This window comes from Ailuropoda melanoleuca, chromosome 12 (assembly GCF_002007445.2).
Source record: "Ailuropoda melanoleuca isolate Jingjing chromosome 12, ASM200744v2, whole genome shotgun sequence".
Classification (NCBI taxonomy): Eukaryota; Metazoa; Chordata; class Mammalia; order Carnivora; family Ursidae; genus Ailuropoda; species Ailuropoda melanoleuca.
The window spans coordinates 29760884-29778744 of record NC_048229.1 but is presented as its reverse complement, the minus strand read 5'-3'; the positions used below and the strand labels follow the sequence as shown (position 1 = coordinate 29778744).

General features: G+C 49.9%; 1 protein-coding gene across 1 annotated transcript; it reads left to right on the top strand.

The window, feature by feature from the left end:
- The first annotated feature begins 1108 nt into the window (after positions 1-1108).
- On the top strand, positions 1109-3817 carry CLEC11A (C-type lectin domain containing 11A). Its single transcript, XM_002917817.4, has 4 exons — positions 1109-1490; positions 1716-1902; positions 2208-2399; positions 2792-3817. Exons 1-4 carry the CDS (start codon positions 1344-1346, stop codon positions 3235-3237), a joined length of 972 nt encoding a protein of 323 aa, XP_002917863.2. The 5' UTR covers positions 1109-1343; the 3' UTR covers positions 3238-3817.
- The last annotated feature ends 14044 nt before the right edge of the window (positions 3818-17861 follow it).

The following is a 17861-nucleotide window of genomic DNA, read 5'->3' as shown; positions in this document are numbered from 1 at the left end:
TTGGAAGAGAGAGAAGGCCTCACTGAGCTGAGACCTTAATGAGAAGGAGCTGGGGGAAGAGCATCTGGGAGGAGGAAAAGGCTAGTGCGAAAGCTCTGAGGTAGGAAGGAGCTTGGCATTCAGGAAACAGGGGGGGGGCGGGGGGAAGGGGGGAGATGAGCTTGCAGAGATACCAAGGGCCCATCCTTCCCAGCCCCCCACTGGGCAGGCCAGGCCCCTGCTGAGGACAGGGTTTGGCTTCCCTCCTGCATATGATGGGAAGCTGGGGAGCAGGGGAGTGGGGAGTGACGTGATCTGATTTACGGTTTGGAAGCATTGCTCTGGCTGCGGCAAGCAGCGTGGATTGGAGGGGCTCAGGAGAAAGGAGGGGGAGAGCCAGAAGGAGGTGACTGCAGTGGTCCAGGCGGGAGCCGAGGCACTTGGATGAATGCTCCGAGCTCCAGGCACCCAGCCCTGCGTCTGTCTACTCCGCCTCCTGGAGGAAGCTTCCTTGACCACCACCCACCCAGCCTTCCCCCTCCCTCTGCCCTTCTGTCTGCCTGTCTGTGGGCAGCTGGAGTCCCCAGCATTGCCCCACCCAGAGCCTGGCCTGCAGGAGGCTTCCAGGAAAGTACAGCAAATGAATCCCAGAGCCCCGCCTGGGAGTCGCATACACAGTGACACGCATGCTTTTCCTACGTGTCCCCATAGACAGGCACACACACTCATTTTCATCTTGGGGCAAGGGCTTGAGGCCAGCATGGGAGATCTGGGGGCAGGAGGCGCCCTAGAGCCTGCGAATTGAATCGTGGTAAAGCCTCCCCCAGCAGGGTGCGTGGGCGATGGTGGCCACAGGGTAATAAAAACCTTATGGAGACCCTGCAGTCTCCCTGCTCCTGAGGAGTGGCCAGGAGGAGGAGTAGGGAGCAGGGCCTAGCCCCAAGAACCCCCTGGTTTCTGGACAGAGGCTGTATCCCCAGGATCCCTTGAAGAGCCGGCTCCATCCTCTTCTGGCCATCTGAGCTTTTGGCCATGGTGGAAGGAAAGGGCAGGGCGGAAGTGAGCTCTGGAAAGTGGGAAGAGGGGGGTATGCGGGGAGACCCAAGGCGGGATCCAGGCTTTGGAACGTTGGAGGTTTCCGGCCACAGAGGCAGGGCCTCAGGGGAGCCAAGAGAGGCGGAGAGAGACACACACAGAGGAGCAGAGACCAACGGACGAACAGACGGGTAGACAGAGACAAAAGCCTGGAGGAAAGGGACCAGGAAGAAGCTGGGAGAGGCAGGAACCAGGGGCTAGTGATTTGCACGCACTCCAGTCCCCAGAGACATCCCTCTGCAGCCTGGGGTGCTGCAGAGCCCAGCCTGATGCAGGCAGCCTGGCTGCTTGGGGCCCTGGTGGTCCCTCAGCTCCTGGGCTTCAGCCATGGGGCTCGAGGAGCGGACAGGGAGTGGGAGGGGGTCTGGGGAGGTGCCCAAGAGGAAGAACGGGAGAGGGAGGCCCTGATGCTAAAGGTGAGTTGCTTAGGACTCTGATGGGGAACTGTGGGTGTGGGAGGGAGGGTATTCCAGGGTTAGGGAAATGGGCAAGGGTGAGTGATGGGACAGGCTCAAAAGACAGGGATGACGGATTCAGACAAGGAACTCAGGGGCAGAACTCACTGCTGTAAAGGGGCGGCGGAGTGTGTGGGGCGTCAGAATGCAGCTGGGCTGGCCCTAACCATCCCTCTCCTGCCTCAGCATTTGCAGGAGGCCCTGGGGCTGCCCGCTGGGAGGGGGGACGAAAACCCTGAGGGAACCCCTGAAGACAAAGAGACCTGGTGGACCGAGGAAGACGGTCAGGGGGAGGAAGAGGAGGAAACAACGGTAACCCCCTCCTCTAGCCCTAGCCCCTCTCCCACCCCTGAGGACACCGTCACTTATATCCGTGAGTAATCATTAACTCCATCCGGCCCCCAGGTCTCGCGGTCATTTTCTCAAAAATGAACCGTCCTTTCACTGCCTGGGACCTTTCAATGGCCCACCGCCCAGCCGATAACGCCCACATCCCTAGGAGCTCCGGGTGCCTGGTCTTGCCTCCCAAGAGCCCGGGGCCACCGGCTCCTACCTTCCAGAAATCCCGAGTGCCGCCCCCCCCCAACTCTGCCCCCAGAAGCCCTAGGTCCCTCCAGGCCCTTTAGTCCCCCAGCTCCGATCCCCGGGCCCCGTCCAGCGTGCTCCGTCTGCCCGCAGTGGGCCGCCTGGCCGGCCTGGACGCAGGCCTGCACCAGCTGCACGTCCGTCTGCACGCGTTGGACACCCGCGTGGTCGAGTTGACTCGGGGGCTGCGGCAGCTGCGGGAGGCGACAAGCGACACCCGCGACGCCGTGCAAGCCCTGCAGGAGGCGCAGAGCCGCGCGGAGCGCGAGCATGGCCGCTTAGAGGGTGAGTCCGCGCCGCGCCGGGCAGGGAAAGTGGGACGATCCGGGTCAAGAGGAGGACTAGGGGAAGGAGGGCTCAGAAACATCTGAAGAGACATGAGGACCCAGGGTGTTAGGGACGAGCGGGTTCCTAAAGATGTGCAGGGTGCTGGCTTATGGGGACTTAGAGTAGCGTGGAGGGTGAATGCGGAGAGCTGGCGCGCGGAGCGGCAGGCCCGCTCCCTACCACGCTGTGGAGCTTACCCGACTCGGGCCGCGCCACGCCCCCTACGGTCCCTTTCCAGCAGTCTGGCCCCACCCCAGCGGTCCTAACTCTCCGCCTCCCGGCTCCCCGTGGCTCTGACCCCGCCTCCTCCCCTCCCCCGGAGCTGTGACCCCGCCCCTCCCCGCCCGCAGGCTGTCTGAAGGGGCTGCGCCTGGGCCACAAATGCTTCCTGCTCTCGCGCGACTTCGAGGCGCAGGCGGCGGCGCAGGCGCGGTGCGTGGCACGGGGCGGGAGCCTGGCACAGCCAGCTGACCGTCAGCAGATGGAGGCGCTCGCTCGTTATTTGCGCGCGGCGCTCGCTCCCTACAACTGGCCAGTGTGGCTGGGCGTGCACGACCGGCGCTCCGAGGGACTATACCTCTTCGAGAACGGCCAGCGCGTGTCCTTCTTCGCCTGGCACCGCGCGCCCCGTCCAGAGCCTGGAGCCGGTCCTAGCCCCGCGCCGCACCCGCTCAGCCCCAACCAGCCCAACGGCGGCACGCTCGAGAACTGCGTGGCACAGGCCTCGGATGACGGCTCCTGGTGGGACCACGACTGCGAACGCCGCCTCTACTACGTCTGCGAGTACCCCTTCTAGCGGGGCCGGTCCTCGCGTCTCCAGTTCATCCCACCACTCGCCGTTTGGCTAGGCCGTTCACCCTGCGAGAACGCCCTTCTCTCCCTCTCTCCCTGCCCACGGATGGAAGCGTGTTCCGCCTGGCTGGGCGATCCCAGGGGGCCTTCTGCGGAGCCGAGAGCCCTTACTCGCCCGCGTCTTTCTTGGAAGCAGCGGGCACCAGGCTAAGTTCCGCCAATAAAGCCTTGTGGAATCTGACTTGAGCGGGCGGTGGAGGCACTTTTGGTCTTTATCTCGTCGCCGGGCAAGCCTGGAAGGGCAAGACCCTGGCCTTTGGATGCCTATCCCGTTCCGCTTTTACATGTATAATTTGAGCCCTAGAATCAGAATGATGGCGAACACATGTACACGCATCATCTGCTCCTGCACACAGATGCCCGGAGTACACGCGTGCACAGGCTGCTGACGTCTCCACCCCCATCGTGTCCCACTCACGGCCTTTGGGACACAGGGCCTGTCAATCATTGTCCAGGCCTTGGCCTTGGTCCTGGTCAAAGAGATCTGGGAAATACAAAGGAGCTAAAGGTTCTGACAAGGCCTGCAGGAAAGAGCCCATTTAATTTTGTTTAATTGGTGCATCTCAAACGCGTTCCACCAGATAGTTCCTTTCCATCATGTAATGTCAGGCCCTGCCCCGGTCCCTTCCCCTACCCTCAGGGGCATATGTTGAGAAGCAAACTTAATCTATATAGCCTGGAAACGGGCTCCCTCCCAGTGTTTCCTTCTCTATGCGAGGCCATAAGCCAGTTCCTTCCCCTCTATCAGCCTCAGTTTCCTCACCTGAACATGGGAACAATCATCCCACCTTGTATTAGTTCTTGGGAAGTTCAGGTGAGCCCAGGAAAGTGACATTTCAAAAGTGGTTGAACGTGAGTCACATGCTACCTTTTTTTCTTCACCTTTTTCATACCTTTGTTCCCTGAGAACACTCTGGAGTGTGCCAGCCTGGGCCTCGGCATCGAGGACAGCACGCTTTGAGGGAGGAGCTCTTGTTTTGGAATTCCCCCCAATACTGGCAACATGGGCCTGACCCTGACAATCATCATAGAGCCCAGGAACTGGAGTGTGACCCTGTCTGTCCTTATATCCCTGCCTCTCCATCACCATGGTACCACCAGCCTAAAATGTCACCACTGGATCCACCAGTGAGGGGAATGAGCCATCCGTATCATCTCCACCCCTGTCATTTCCCAGCCCCACAGCCCCTATAGGAGTAACAGAACAGGGAATGGTGGGGAGGTGGGGTGGGGTGGGGGGGCTCTGGTCAGGAAGGCTTCAATCAGGGGACTGAAGACCTTGCTCAAAATTCTTCCCCCTCTGAACTTGTTTCCTGGGGTCGGGAGAGGCAGCAGGATGTCTTCTAGGCAACCAGAGGGCACATTAGGCAGACATGGTTGGGTATCTGGTACTGCCTGGAAGGGGCCCACCATTACAGACCCGACATTCTGGAAAGTGAGTGGATGAATGTGGAGCAGTTCAGTGGTGGTTACCTGTCTGGACTCTAATCCTATCTTGGCCACTTACCTACCAGGCACATAAAGTGAGATATAACCCCTGTGCCTCAGTGTCCCCATCTGCACATCGTGGGTAAGAATACCTTCTAGAAGAGTGCTGGACACAGAGGGGTCCTTGCAACACCAGATCTGACTCTCACGTGGCAATTTTAACCTCACCCTCATCTCTCCGTGTTCTGTCCAGACACTGTCTTTGCATACGAATAGCTTCTTTCAAGAACTGGCCAAGTGTGTCACCCTGAACAACCTGCTTCCCCCTTCCCCCAGCAGGGTATGGTGCCCTCCGTGATGTTCCAGAACTGCTGAGTTCTCTTCTGACCTAAGTAAGCACTGATCAGCCAGACCGGGGAGCTCTCTGGGCAGGGCTGGGTATGACCAACTCTGAGCCCCCAGCATCCCTGGGCACAGGGGAGCTTTTCGTAGAAAGGAAGATGCCTGCACGATGCCATGTTTGGGACCTTGAGATGAGCTTGATCTCTGCTTCTCTTCCTCCCTGGCCTCCCCCAGTCAGGAGGCTTCCCTGGGCGCCCACAAAGTAGGGGGCTTTTCTCATCACACCGTCCATTACTCTAGGTGCCACTGTTGGGTCATTGTCATATTAAGCCCAGGGGCATAGACTTAATGAGCACACAGAGAGGTGTGGCGGGGTGGGGGGGGAGTGGAGGGCATTTTGCAAGGACTGTTTAAGCATCATCAGCTCCCCTGTACGCTGCATTCTGGACTGACTCCGTTTTTTCATAGGGGCCCTGCCCCCCTCGCCTCTGAGAAGCCCTCCCAGGCCTGCCAAAGACCAGCGTTTACCAATGCCCCCGCCCTGACTCTCTGCGGAGCACCTGCGGTTTGAGAGCTCGGAGTCGCGGACCAGAGGTCTCAGCAGCTGCCTGGGATCGATGCATGAAGAGATTCCAAGGCGGTGGTGGAGGAGGAAGGGCCCAATGCCTGAGATGACCCAGCGGAGGAGGAACCCGGCCGGCATCTGTTTGCCAAGACTACAAGTCCCAGGACTCCGAGCGGCAGGCCCTCTACCTTCTTCTCACAACCACGTTTCCCAGCAGCCATCGGGAACCTCACGCCAGTCCTCTCGAAAGTCCCGCCCACTCTTCCGCAGAAAGCACGACAGGTAGGAATTTGGCCGTCTCCAATCAAAGCTCACCCCCCCCATCTCCCACTGGCGGGCCTCGCCCCAAGGTGTTTTGGGAAATGTAGTTCCGTCACGAGTCAAGGGTAAGAAAAACCCGAAGTCGAAGTCTAACATTCATTTAGGAGTAGACTGTATGTAACTAGTGCTCAGACCTTTACAAGAGTTTTTAAAAACGGATGAATTTCCACGGATAATTGTAAATTAATAATAAGCGTCTTTCAAAACATAAGTGCCTAGAAAATATGAGAATGCATAGAAAATGGTAAGAATTTTTCCCCCCAAAATTTGAGTATCTTGAATATGTACTGAATTACAACATAAAATACAATATAAAAATTCTTCCTTGGCCTCGAAAAAAATTGCTAAATACTGGTCCAAACGAATTTAGTTTTTTCAAAAACACACACACACCTTTTTGTTTGGAAATAACCTCAAGCTTACAGATAACCTGCCCAAATACAAGTAGTATCTACCTAGATTTATCAATTGTTAACAGTTTACCCTATTGCTTTGGCTTTATCATTATTTATCCACCCCGTCCATCCACCCATCCATCCCTCCATCACCCACCCATCCATCCTAACCCAATGACCAGCAACAAATTAAAATCAGGTTTACTGACCAATTGCAGGGGAGGAGACCACATCCCAAAAGAGAAGCTGTGATGAACTTACAGGATTTGGGGGAAGAGAAGAATTTGGTGAAATTTAAGTGAAACTGTGGTTCGGTAGCTTTAGAGCAAAGCAGGGGTGTGTATAAGTGAGTCAACAGTTACGGACTGCGGAGCGGACTCAGGATCCTGTTTCCTTGGAAACTACAAAGTTAAGATAAACGTGGCATGCTATGCCCAGAAAGTCTATATAAAGCTCTGCGTCAGGGCTGGAAATCGAGGCTTCTCGTCGGTGTCAAAGTGACGTAGATCTTCCGGGAAGAGTGGGCTAAGTTTCATTCTTACCGATATACTTTGAAACAGCGAAGTTTCGAAAAGCCTCTGATTTTAGAGAACAAACTCAGTGAGTAAGACAGCAGTATTTGCTCACAAAGGAGCCGGTTAGGACCCTTCACAGCTACCGCGTGTCCCTGGGGGAAATGCTTCCTGTTCACTCTGCTGCGGCCTCGTGGAGTGTGTGGGTAGATGGCGGGCAGATTTGAGAGTCCGTGCTACTTTTCGTTTCTCGATACATGCGTATGTTTTCTGAAGCGTGTGTTAGTTACACACATCATCGCCCTTTACCCCTGAATACTTCAGTGTGTATTTCCTAAGTACAGAGGTGCTCTCTTACTCACCCACAGTAATCAACCTCCATAAATGCAACATTTACTTAATACTTTTTATCTAATCTCCTAGTGGTATCTCCATTTCATCGACTGACCCAAATGCTCTCTCTCGAAGCACTTTCCCCTCCCAGTTCAGGCAGGAATTTATCTGGGCTCAGGTGTTGCATTTTGTTGTCATGGCTCCTTGAATGTGGAACATTTCCATATTTATGATATTGACACTTTGGAAGAACAACCCCCACCTTTTTTTCTTTTTTAACAGAAGTTCCTCACTCGAGTTTGCCTGATGTTTCCTCATGAAACCAGAATATACGAGGTGAGGTGTGTCCTTCCTCAGGGCCAGTTGAGGGAAGCATGCAGAGGATAGAATGAGTTCTTTTGTTTTAGGTCGTGCGTTTTATATATATATATATAATTTTTATTCTTTTATTTTAAGATTTTATTTATTTGAGAGAGAGAGAGCACGAGCAAGGGAAGCAGCAGGCAGAGGGAGAAGCAGGCTTCCTGCTGAGCAAGGAGCCTGATGTGGGACTCGATCCTAGGACCCCGGGATCATGACTTGAGCCCAAGGCAGACGCTTAACCAACTAAGCCACCCAGGCGTCCTTTAGGTCATGCTTCTGTCCTCAGTGGTTCACTTTGAACATGACCCCCTCCTGGCTTCCACAGGCTTTTCCATGCCAGCCCCGTGTTCTTTATTCATTCATTCGAACAACCACTCCTCTGCTTTGGCCCCAAGCTACCACCTCCTCCCAAAATGCCAGCCTCTGTCATTCCAGCAGCAAGTTGCTTTTTTTCCAAAGCACAGGTGGTTGTGTGAGCCGGGCCAGATGGCAGTGTGAGCTTGGGTTTTGCAAATTCCTGCAGGAGGCAAATAACCTTCCTTTCTCAGTCTATTTCCACCTACTCCAAACGCAACTGGACTTCAGTTCCAACCCTGAGCCGTGACAGCTCCTGGCAGGCTTCCGGGCAGGAAGCCAGAGCTGGGGTGGATTTGGACCACAGAGGTGGCAGGAAGTGGAACACCAGCTCTGCCTTCAAAATGATCTTTTCGGCAATTCTGAATAGTGGGTACATGGAAAGTAATATATGTGTACGGACCCAGGGAGAAGAAGACTGCCTATTAATTCACCACTCAATATAATACTAGGATGTTATTATTTACTACTCTGTCCTTTGCTGTCCCTCATGCCCACCTGTAACCATTATCCCGAATCAAGTTTATCCTTCACTCAGTTTCCATGATTACTTTAGCACATATGTATGTGTCCCTAAACAACATATGATTTCGTTTTGCTTGCTTTTGAGCTTTATAAAAGTAATGATATCTGCATTAGTATTCTAGGACTGCCGTAACAAAGTACCAAAGACAGGGTATCTTTTTTTTTTTTTTTAAGATTTTATGTATTTATTTGACAGAGAGAGAGACAGCGAGAGAGGGAACACAAGCAGGGGGAGTGGGAAAGGGAGAAGCAGGCTTCCCACTGAGCAGGGAGCCTGATGTGGGCCTCGATGTGGGGCTTGATCCCAGGACCCTGGGATCACGCCCTGAGCTGAAGGCAGACGCTTAACGACTTAGCCACTCAAGCGCCCCTAAAGACAGGGTACCTTAAACAACAGAAATTTTATTTCTCACCGTTCTGGAAGCTAGTAGTTGAAGATGCAAGTGTCAGCAGTTTGGTTCCTTTCGAGGCTTCTCTCCTTGGCTTGCAGATGGCTGCCTTTTCTGTGTGTCCTCACCCAGTCATTGTCCATGCTTAAGCATTCGTGGGGTCTCTCTGTGTGTCCAAAAGTCCTCTTAAAAGGACACCAATCAGCCTGGATTAGGGCCTACTCTAAGGGCTTCATTTTAAAAACCTTATTCAAAATACAGTCACATTCTTTTTTTTTTTAAGCTTTTATTTATTTATTTGACAGAGATAGAGACAGCCAGCGAGAGAGGGAACACAGCAGGGAGAGCAGGAGAGGAAGAAGCAGGTTCACAGCGGAGGAAACTGATGTGGGGCTCGATCCCACAACGCCGGGATCACGCCCTGAGCCGAAGGCAGGCGTAACCGCTGTGCCACCCAGGCACCCCCAAAATACAGTCACATTCTAAGGTGCTGGGGTCAGGGCTTCGACCTATGAATCCGTGGAGAGGGGCAAAATCCAGCCCATGACCATATCTTACTATACGTAGCTACAGACGTAGCTAGCTGTTTTTTTTTCTTTAAGATATTATTTTTTAAGTAATCTCATTGCTCAGAGTGGGGTTCACACTTACAACCCCTAGATCAAGAGTTGAACATTCTGGGGTGCCTGGGTAGCACAGCGGTTGGGCGTCTGCCTTCGGCTCAGGGCGTGATCCCAGCATTCTGGGATCAAGCCCCGCATCGGGCTCCTCCGCTGGGAGCCTGCTTCTTCCTCTCCCACTCCCCCTGCTTGTGTTCCCTCTCTCGCTGGCTGTCTCTATCTCTGTCGAATAAATAAATAAATAAATAAAAAATCTTAAAAAAAAAAAAAAGAGTTGAACGTTCCACCAACTGAGCCAGCCAGGCGCCCCAAGGTTTCCGTTTTTGTTTTAAATAAGTGTCTTTCTTCCTTTTTTTTTTTCTCTTTTAAGAGCAGTTTTCAGTTGACAGCAAAGTCGAGAGGAAGGGGGCACCTGGCTGGCTCAGGCAGTGAGGCGTGCTGGGATCAAGCTTTGTGTTCAGCGGGGAGTCTACTTCTCCCTCCCCCTCTGTGATCTCTCTTGCTCTCTCTCAAATAAATAAATAAAATGTTTTTTTAAAAAGGTTGAGAGTAAGGCACAGAGATTTCCCGTGTACCCCCAGGGGTGAAGGATATTCTCTTGCATTCTTAAAGTTTTCCCTTCCACACGAAAGTCTTCAATCCACTTGAAGTTGATCTTTGGGAGGTGAGACGTAGAAATCCAATTTCGCTTTTCCCCCTAAGGATAACCGATGATTTCAATAGCATTTGTTAAATAGTTATCTTTTCCCAATTCTCTGTGGCCCCTGTCCCATCGTATTTTAGTATTTGTGGGTCTTTTATGGGACTCTGTTCTGCACGCTGATTCATTCATTTAAGGCTGCATCAAGACCATCGTGTCTCAGTAACCGTTGCTTCGTATAACATTTCATGGAACAAATCATTACAACTTTGTATAAATCCACCCAGCAATTAGAAAAAGAAGTAACGCTCCTTAACTCATTTTATGAGGTTACTACAATGTTAGTACAAGAAAAAAATAGTCAAGGACAGGGGCACCCGGCTGGTGTAATTGGTGGAGCATGCAACTCTTGATCTCGGGGTTGTGGGTCTGAGTCCCACACTGGGCGTAGAGATTACTTAAAAAAAATAAAATCTGAAAAAATAGTCAAGAACAGCATAAACAGGGAAAACCACAGTCCTATTTCTCTCATGAATCAAAAAATCCTAAATAAAATATTACCACCTGATTTCATCAATTCATTCATGCTCCGCATTCACGGGTTAATGGAGGAAAACCAGATGACATCTCCACAGGTGGAGAAAAAGCATTTGATAAAACTTGATCCAACAGATAGTTTTTTCTACGATGAGCAAACAATCTAATGCAAACAGTGGGAAAATAAGCAATAAAGCAAATCCACGGAAACAAGAGCAAAATAAGTGACAAAAAAGGGGGGGGGCAGAAATCAATGGAATGAAGGGGGAGAAAAGTCTAACAAAACAAGAAGTTATCTTGATTTTTGAAAAAGTCACTAAGATCGATTGACTTTTGGCAAAACCGAATAAGAAAAAAAGAGAGAGGGGCGCCTGGGTAGCGCAGTTGTTAAGCGTCTGCCTTCAGCCCAGGGCGTGATCCAGGGGTCCTGGGATCGAGTACCACATCAGGCTCCTACGCTGGGAGCCTGCTTCTTCCTCTCCCACTCCCCCTGCTTGTGTTCCCTCTCTCGCTGGCTGTCTCTATCTCTGTCACATAAATAAATAAAATCTTTAAAAAAAAATGAATAAACTTTTTAAAAAATAATTAGATAGTACTATGACCATCTATGGGCCAACATTTAAAAACGTAGATGAAATGATTAAATTACTAGAAAAATATAAAATGCCAAAAATTATCCAAAAATCAAGAACTTGAGTAAACCAGTAAGTACTGAAATATACAAAGTTATAGTCAAAGATTACCATTCTCTCTCTCTCTCTCAAAAAAACTCCAGGGGCACAGATGGTCTTCTGGACGACTGATATCAAATATTCAAGAAATGCTTAATTTCTGTCTTATACACATTATTCCGGAAAATTGAAATCATGTAGAATCTGTCTAGTTCATTTTTGGAAGCTAATGCGATGCTGATTCCAAAACCAGATAAGGAACATGTATAAGAAAAGAAAATCAGGGACGCCTGTGTGGCACAGCGGTTGAGCGTCTGCCTTCGGCTCAGGGCGTGATCCCCGCGTTATGGGATCGAGGCCCACATCAGGCTCCTCTGCTATGAGCCTGCTTCTTTCTCTCCCACTCCCCCTGCTTGTGTTCCCTCTCTCGCTTGCTGTCTCTATCTCTGTCAAATAAATAAATAAATAAAATCTTTAAAAAAAAAGAAAGAAAAGAAAAGAAAATCATAGGTCCATTTCATTTGTGAATGTGGGTGCAAAAATCCTACATTGCATAATAGCCAGCTAAATCCAACATTGTATCATAATTCATCACAATCAGAAAGGATTTATCACTAATTAGCAAGGGTCATTCAAAATTTTAAAAAAATTCTTTCAGTGTAATTCACTAACAGACCAAGGAAGAAAATGTAATGATTACAATCAATGTGGAGAAATAACTTGATAAGGTTTTATATCTATTTATGATTGAAAATTAAAACACATAGTAAACTAGGGGGGAAAAGGATATTTTCTTAACTTTGTAAAGCTTCCAGCAAACACCATAAGAATTTTGGATGTCTTCCTTCCAAAAGCAAGAATGACATTAGAATATCCTCATCATGGCTATTGCTTAACGCAGTACTGTGTATAAATCCTGATTAATGGTTTATTTAAAAAGCTGTGGGAACAAGTAAGAGATATCAGCAAGGTCCTGAGTTACAAGATTAACCTACAGGGGTGCCTGACGGGCTTAGTCGGTGGAGCGGAAGACTCTTGATCTCCAAGTTGTGAGTTTGAGCCCCATGTTGGGTTTAGAGATTACTTTAAAAAATAGAAAATCTTTAAAAAGTCGGAAAAAAAAAACAAGATTAACCTACAAAAATCAATTTCATTTCTCTACACCAACAACAGACACACATGAAATGTAATTAAAATACCATTCACCATCCCTCTGAAATATCTAGAAATCATCTAGGAACTCATACATAAAAAAAAATTAAGATTCTGGGGAGAAGACTTTCAATTCTAATAAAGCACCCAAAGATGATGGGAATAAAAGTGAAGACACTCTATGCTCTTGGTTGAGTGATTAAACATTATACAGATGTTAATATTTCACAAATAAGTCGTAGATGTGATACAGTTGTACTTGGATTACTTTAAAGGTTTTTTTTTTTAAGATTTTATTTATTTATTTGAGAGAGAGAGCAGGAGAGCTCAAACAGGGGAAAGGAAGAAGCAGGCTCCCCACCGAGCAGGAAGCCTGACGTAGGACTCAATCCCAGGACCCCAGGATCATGACCTGAACCGAAGGCAGACGCTTAACCAACTGAGCCACCCAGGCGCCCCTATTTTAAGGTTTTATTGAGATTCACATACCATACAATTCATAAAACTTAAGTGGACAATTCAATGGTGCTTCGTACATTCAGATACGAGCAGCCATGACCACAGTCAATGTCAGAGCATTTTAACCATCACAGACAAACACCAAACCTGTACCTTTTAGCAATTATCTTCTTACCTCTCCATCCACTCCCAGTCCCAAGAAACGAAGAATCTACTTGCTACCTCCCAGATTTTCCTGTTACGGATATCTCAGATGAATGGAATCACATAAACGTGAGGTCTTTTGTGACTCCTTTCCCTTAGTGCGAGGGTCTCCAGTTCCATCCGGGCTGTGGAGCAGAATATCACCTCAGTCCTTCCTACGGCTGAATACCATTTCCTTGTATGGTTATGTTACATCTTGTTTATCATTCGTCGGTTGATGGGGACATGGCGACTGTTTCCACCTCTAATGCCGCTATAAATATTCAGGTACAAGTTTTTGTGTGGTTGTATGTTTTCATGTCTCTTGGATATCTATCTAGGAGGGGGAATGGCTGGATCCCATGGTAACTCTGTGTTTGACTTTTTTGAAGTGCCCGCCTGTTTCCCACAGTGGCTGTGCCATTCTGTGCTCCCACTAGCAGTGTGTGAGCATTCCAATTTCGCCTCATCCTTGCCAAAACTTGCTGTTATCTGGCTTTTTAATTTGAACGATCCTCGTGGATGCGAAGTGCTACCCCCTTGAGATTTTGATTTGCATTTCTCTGATGACTAATGATGCCAATATTTTCATGGGCTTTTGGTCATTTGTGTATCTCCTTTGGGAAACGTCTATTCAGCTCTCTTGCCCATTTAAAGATTGGGTTATTTGTATATTTCTGTTATTGAGTTGTAAGAGTTCTTGACACTGTTAATTTTTTGGGGGGTTGTTTTGGGGTTTACCATATACATTCTAATTGATCGGAATCAGGTTCCTATTTATACTAGCTTAATTCCAGTGAGATAGAGAATTGCTAGTCCTACATAGCTCTAGTCTCTTTTCTCTCTTTCTGTGGTGTTACTGTCATACATATGAATATTACAAACCCAACAGTAATTATTACTACTTTACCATCCATCCATGGTCATTTCCTTAGCTTTCCTCCACCACCTTCTTTGTGTTGATATTGGCAAATATATTACATCTCTATATGTTACAGGCCAATGATACATTATATGCACATTATTTTATTCAATTGATTTTAAAATCAGTTAAGAGAATAATGGAGAAAAACTATGCATTAAGTCCGTCTTTTAAAATTACATAATTATCAGGGCACCTGGCTGGCTCAGTTGATGGAGCGTGTGACTCTGGATCTCAGGGTCAGGAGTTCGAGCCTCACACTGGGCTTAGAGATTGCTAAAAATAAAATCTTTAGAAAATAAAATAAAATAAAATGACATCATTACCTTAACTAGTTTTCCCTGTGGATTTGCCTTACTATCTGGAATTTGCCTTCCTCCTGAAGAACTTCCTTTAGTATTTCTTGTAAGGCAGGTCTGCTAGCAACAAATTCTCTGTTTTTGTTTATCTAGGAATAAACTTCACTTTTGAAAGATAGCTTTGCTAGGTTTAAAATTCTTGGTTGCCACTGTTATTCTTTGAGCCCTTTGAGGGATGCCTGGCTGGCTCCCCTCAAAGTGGGTAGAGCACGTGACTCTTGATCTCGGGGTTGTGATTTCAAGCTCCATGTTGGATGCAGAGATCACTTTAAAAAAATCTTGGGGCGCCTGGGTGGCTCAGTCAGTTAAGTGGAGAACTCTCCATTTCGGCTGAGGTCATGATCTCAGGATGCTGGAATCAAGCCCAGCATTGGGCTCCAAGCTCAGCATAGAGTCTGCTAAAGTTTCTCTCTCCCTCTTCCTCTGTACCCCACCCCCCAAGTCTGGCTCATGTGCGTGTGTGTGCTCTGTCCAAAATAAAGAAATAAATCTTTAAAAAAATAAAATAAAATCTTTAAGCAAAAACAAAAAGAAAGGTTTTTCTCCTTTTCTTTATTCTTCTTAGGGGACTGGCAGGGCCAGAGGGCGTGTGACATGTTGCGTTGCTAGAGGGTGCCATGGGGCACCCAGTGGGGCATTTTGCATGCTTCACCAGGGCGACAATGATGTCACTGTCTTCCACCTTCCCCTCCCCCCCCAAGGAGAACTGAGGGATCCCTATGAAGCTTTAAATTTGTATTTTTTTTTAAGATTTTATTTATTTATTTGACAGAGATAGAGACAGCCAGTGAAAGAGGGAACACAAGCAGGGGGAGTGGGAGAGGAAGAAGCAGGCTCACAGCAGAGGAGCCTGACGTGGGGCTCGATCCCACAATGCCGGGATCACGCCCTGAGCCGAAGGCAGACGCTTAACTACTGTGCCACCCAGGCGCCCCTAAATTTGTATTGATTTTCTGATGAATGCGGTTAAGTAGTCTTTCAGGAGACTCTGGTGTTGGAGTTGGCTTGAGGATTCTCCTCAGGGCGGTGGTGGTCTTTGGTTGGGAAGAGCCCCGCAAGGTTGGTAAGGTGGGTTTGAGACCCAGAGGGAGCACGGCATGGCCAAGGGAAGGAATCACCATTTCCTTGGGCAGCTTCCATGAGAGAGGATTTTAGGGACTGAAAATCTCTCTTTAATAACATTTCTTTGAGAACCTTCCTTCATCAGATAAGGGCAGTTCACAGGCACGGATGGTGTCCTATGCACCAGGTCCTGTCCGGAGCTTTATAAACATATGGACACCCAAAATCGGCATCTCGACTCCACCAGAGTGGTATTAGATTATTACTATTCTACAGATGAGGAAGCTGGAGGGTCCGAGAGGTAAAGTCACTTACCAATGGTCACACAGCGAGTAAGTGGTACTCAGGACTTGAAAAGACTGACCCCACTAACCCATTCAGTCATGATTATTGAGAACCGGTGGTCTGAACGGCGTGGTTCTAGGCTCTAGAGAGAGGTGAACGACACTAGGATCCCTACTTTGGACAGGGTCATTCAAGGGAGCCGGGCTTACATTGGAGGGGGAGGGGCTAACATCCAAAGGGAGGAGCTGACACCCCAGTGGTAGGGGCTGACATTTTGGGGGAGGAGTTGACATTCCAGGGGGAGGGACTGAAATCCCAGGAGGAGGGATTGATATTCTCGGGGAGGGGTCAACAGACCAGAGGAAGAGGTGACATTCCGGTAGGAGCTAACATCCCAGGGGGAGGGGCTGACATCCTGGGAGAGGAGCCAATGTTCCAGGAAGAGGGGCTGACATCTCAGGGGGCGGGACTGATACACTAGGGGGAGGGGCTGACATTCTGGGGGAGGAGCTTATGTCCCAAGGGGAGGGGTCCACATCCCCTAGCCTGCAGAGCCTACAGCCTCCTCACACAATACTCTGTCCCCTCAAGTATTGACCGAGCCCACGGTACAGATCTCTGCCATCCTCTGGGATCCCTGACCAGAACAGGGCCTCTGCCCTCCCGGAGCTCGCAGCCTAGGGAAGATAGTCCTGAACAGAAAGATCCAGCAGAAAGATATTTACCTCCCAGACAGGAGGGAAGCAATTACTCGCTCTTAATCACTACCTCTGTTTCTCTCCGCAAGGAGAGAGGGGAGGCGGCGCCCCCAATCTGGCCTGGTTTGAGATGTTCCCGGCCGTGGGAGACAGACAGACTGTCATCAAATGTCGGAAAATAGCTGTCATGAGACTCCTCACCCCCTGACATCTGACACCTTTCCCTTCCCCGCGCCTGAAGCCCTCCTTCCGCGGGTGCTGCGAAATCTAGGTTCTGTTTCTGTTGACTGAGCACCGAATGCTTCCTAATCCTCACGCATCCCTGCTGGGGCAGAGACTGAATTGCTCGGGGTCCCAGACAAGATCAGGATGTCAGGGTCTGGGTTCAAACTCAGCACGGTGGCGGGAGTCCGGACCCCACACCCTTCCCGATACATACATATGACCAGCTGTGCTATGGGTGTCCTGGTTCCCATTCTTGTCCCTGTGGAATCAAATGAAGAGGGGGGCAAGGTGACAGCCTTATTGCTTTGTCTGTTTCATTCGCTTCTGTGTCCCTCGCTCCTGAGACGCGGCCTGTCATGAACGATGTGCTGTCCCATCCTCTGGGTCTTGCACTGACCCAGACCTGGGCTTACGCAGTGTTAATGATTCATTTCTTTGAAAATGGGGACCTCCTACATGCCCCCTCCCGTGGTGGGTGATGCTTGGGACCCCGGAGGAGTCAGACCAGGACCCTGATCTCAAAGAGGCTGCAGGCTGGCCACAGAGATGGATATAGTCAGTGAGTTACCAAGTTGGGTCCAGCTGTGACAGAGCAGGGACTAGGTGTAAGGGGTTGGGGGGGTGTTGAGAGATGGAGTTGAGGGCTTTGATGGACCCTGGTGGAAAGCCAGACTGAGGGGCACTGGGGAGCCATGGGAGGTGTGTGAGCAGGAGAGGGGTACAGTCAACACTGAATGTAGAGCAGTCCCTCTGGAGTCCCCTGGGGGATGGAGAGAGGCCAGGAGAAGGTCGGCGTGGGGGTCCTGGGGGAGAGGAGAAGGCCTGAGTGGGGCCCAGGCCATAGAGATGGAGAAAACAGTGAAGGGAGGGAGAGGCTAGTAGTGGGCTCTAATCCAGGACACCCTCCCTAGTCTCACCCCCCGCCCTGGTCTGACAGAGCATGGCTCCCACTCCCTCCTCTTTACACCGACACTAACCCCCCACCCTGTTTCCCAANCCCTGTTTCCCACAGCCTGGCCCCCCCCCCCAGGCCTCTCCTGCAGCCATCTTGGGTCCAGACTCCCCTCTTCGTGCTGCCTGCCCCCAACTCCCTACCCCTGCCTTCCAGAGACAGACTTATTGACCTTCAAACTGTGTGCCTTTCAGAGCACCTCCATTTGCTGGTCTATAAATTGGGTGTATTTGTTTCTAATGGCTGCTGGAATCAATACCTATAAACTTAGGGGCT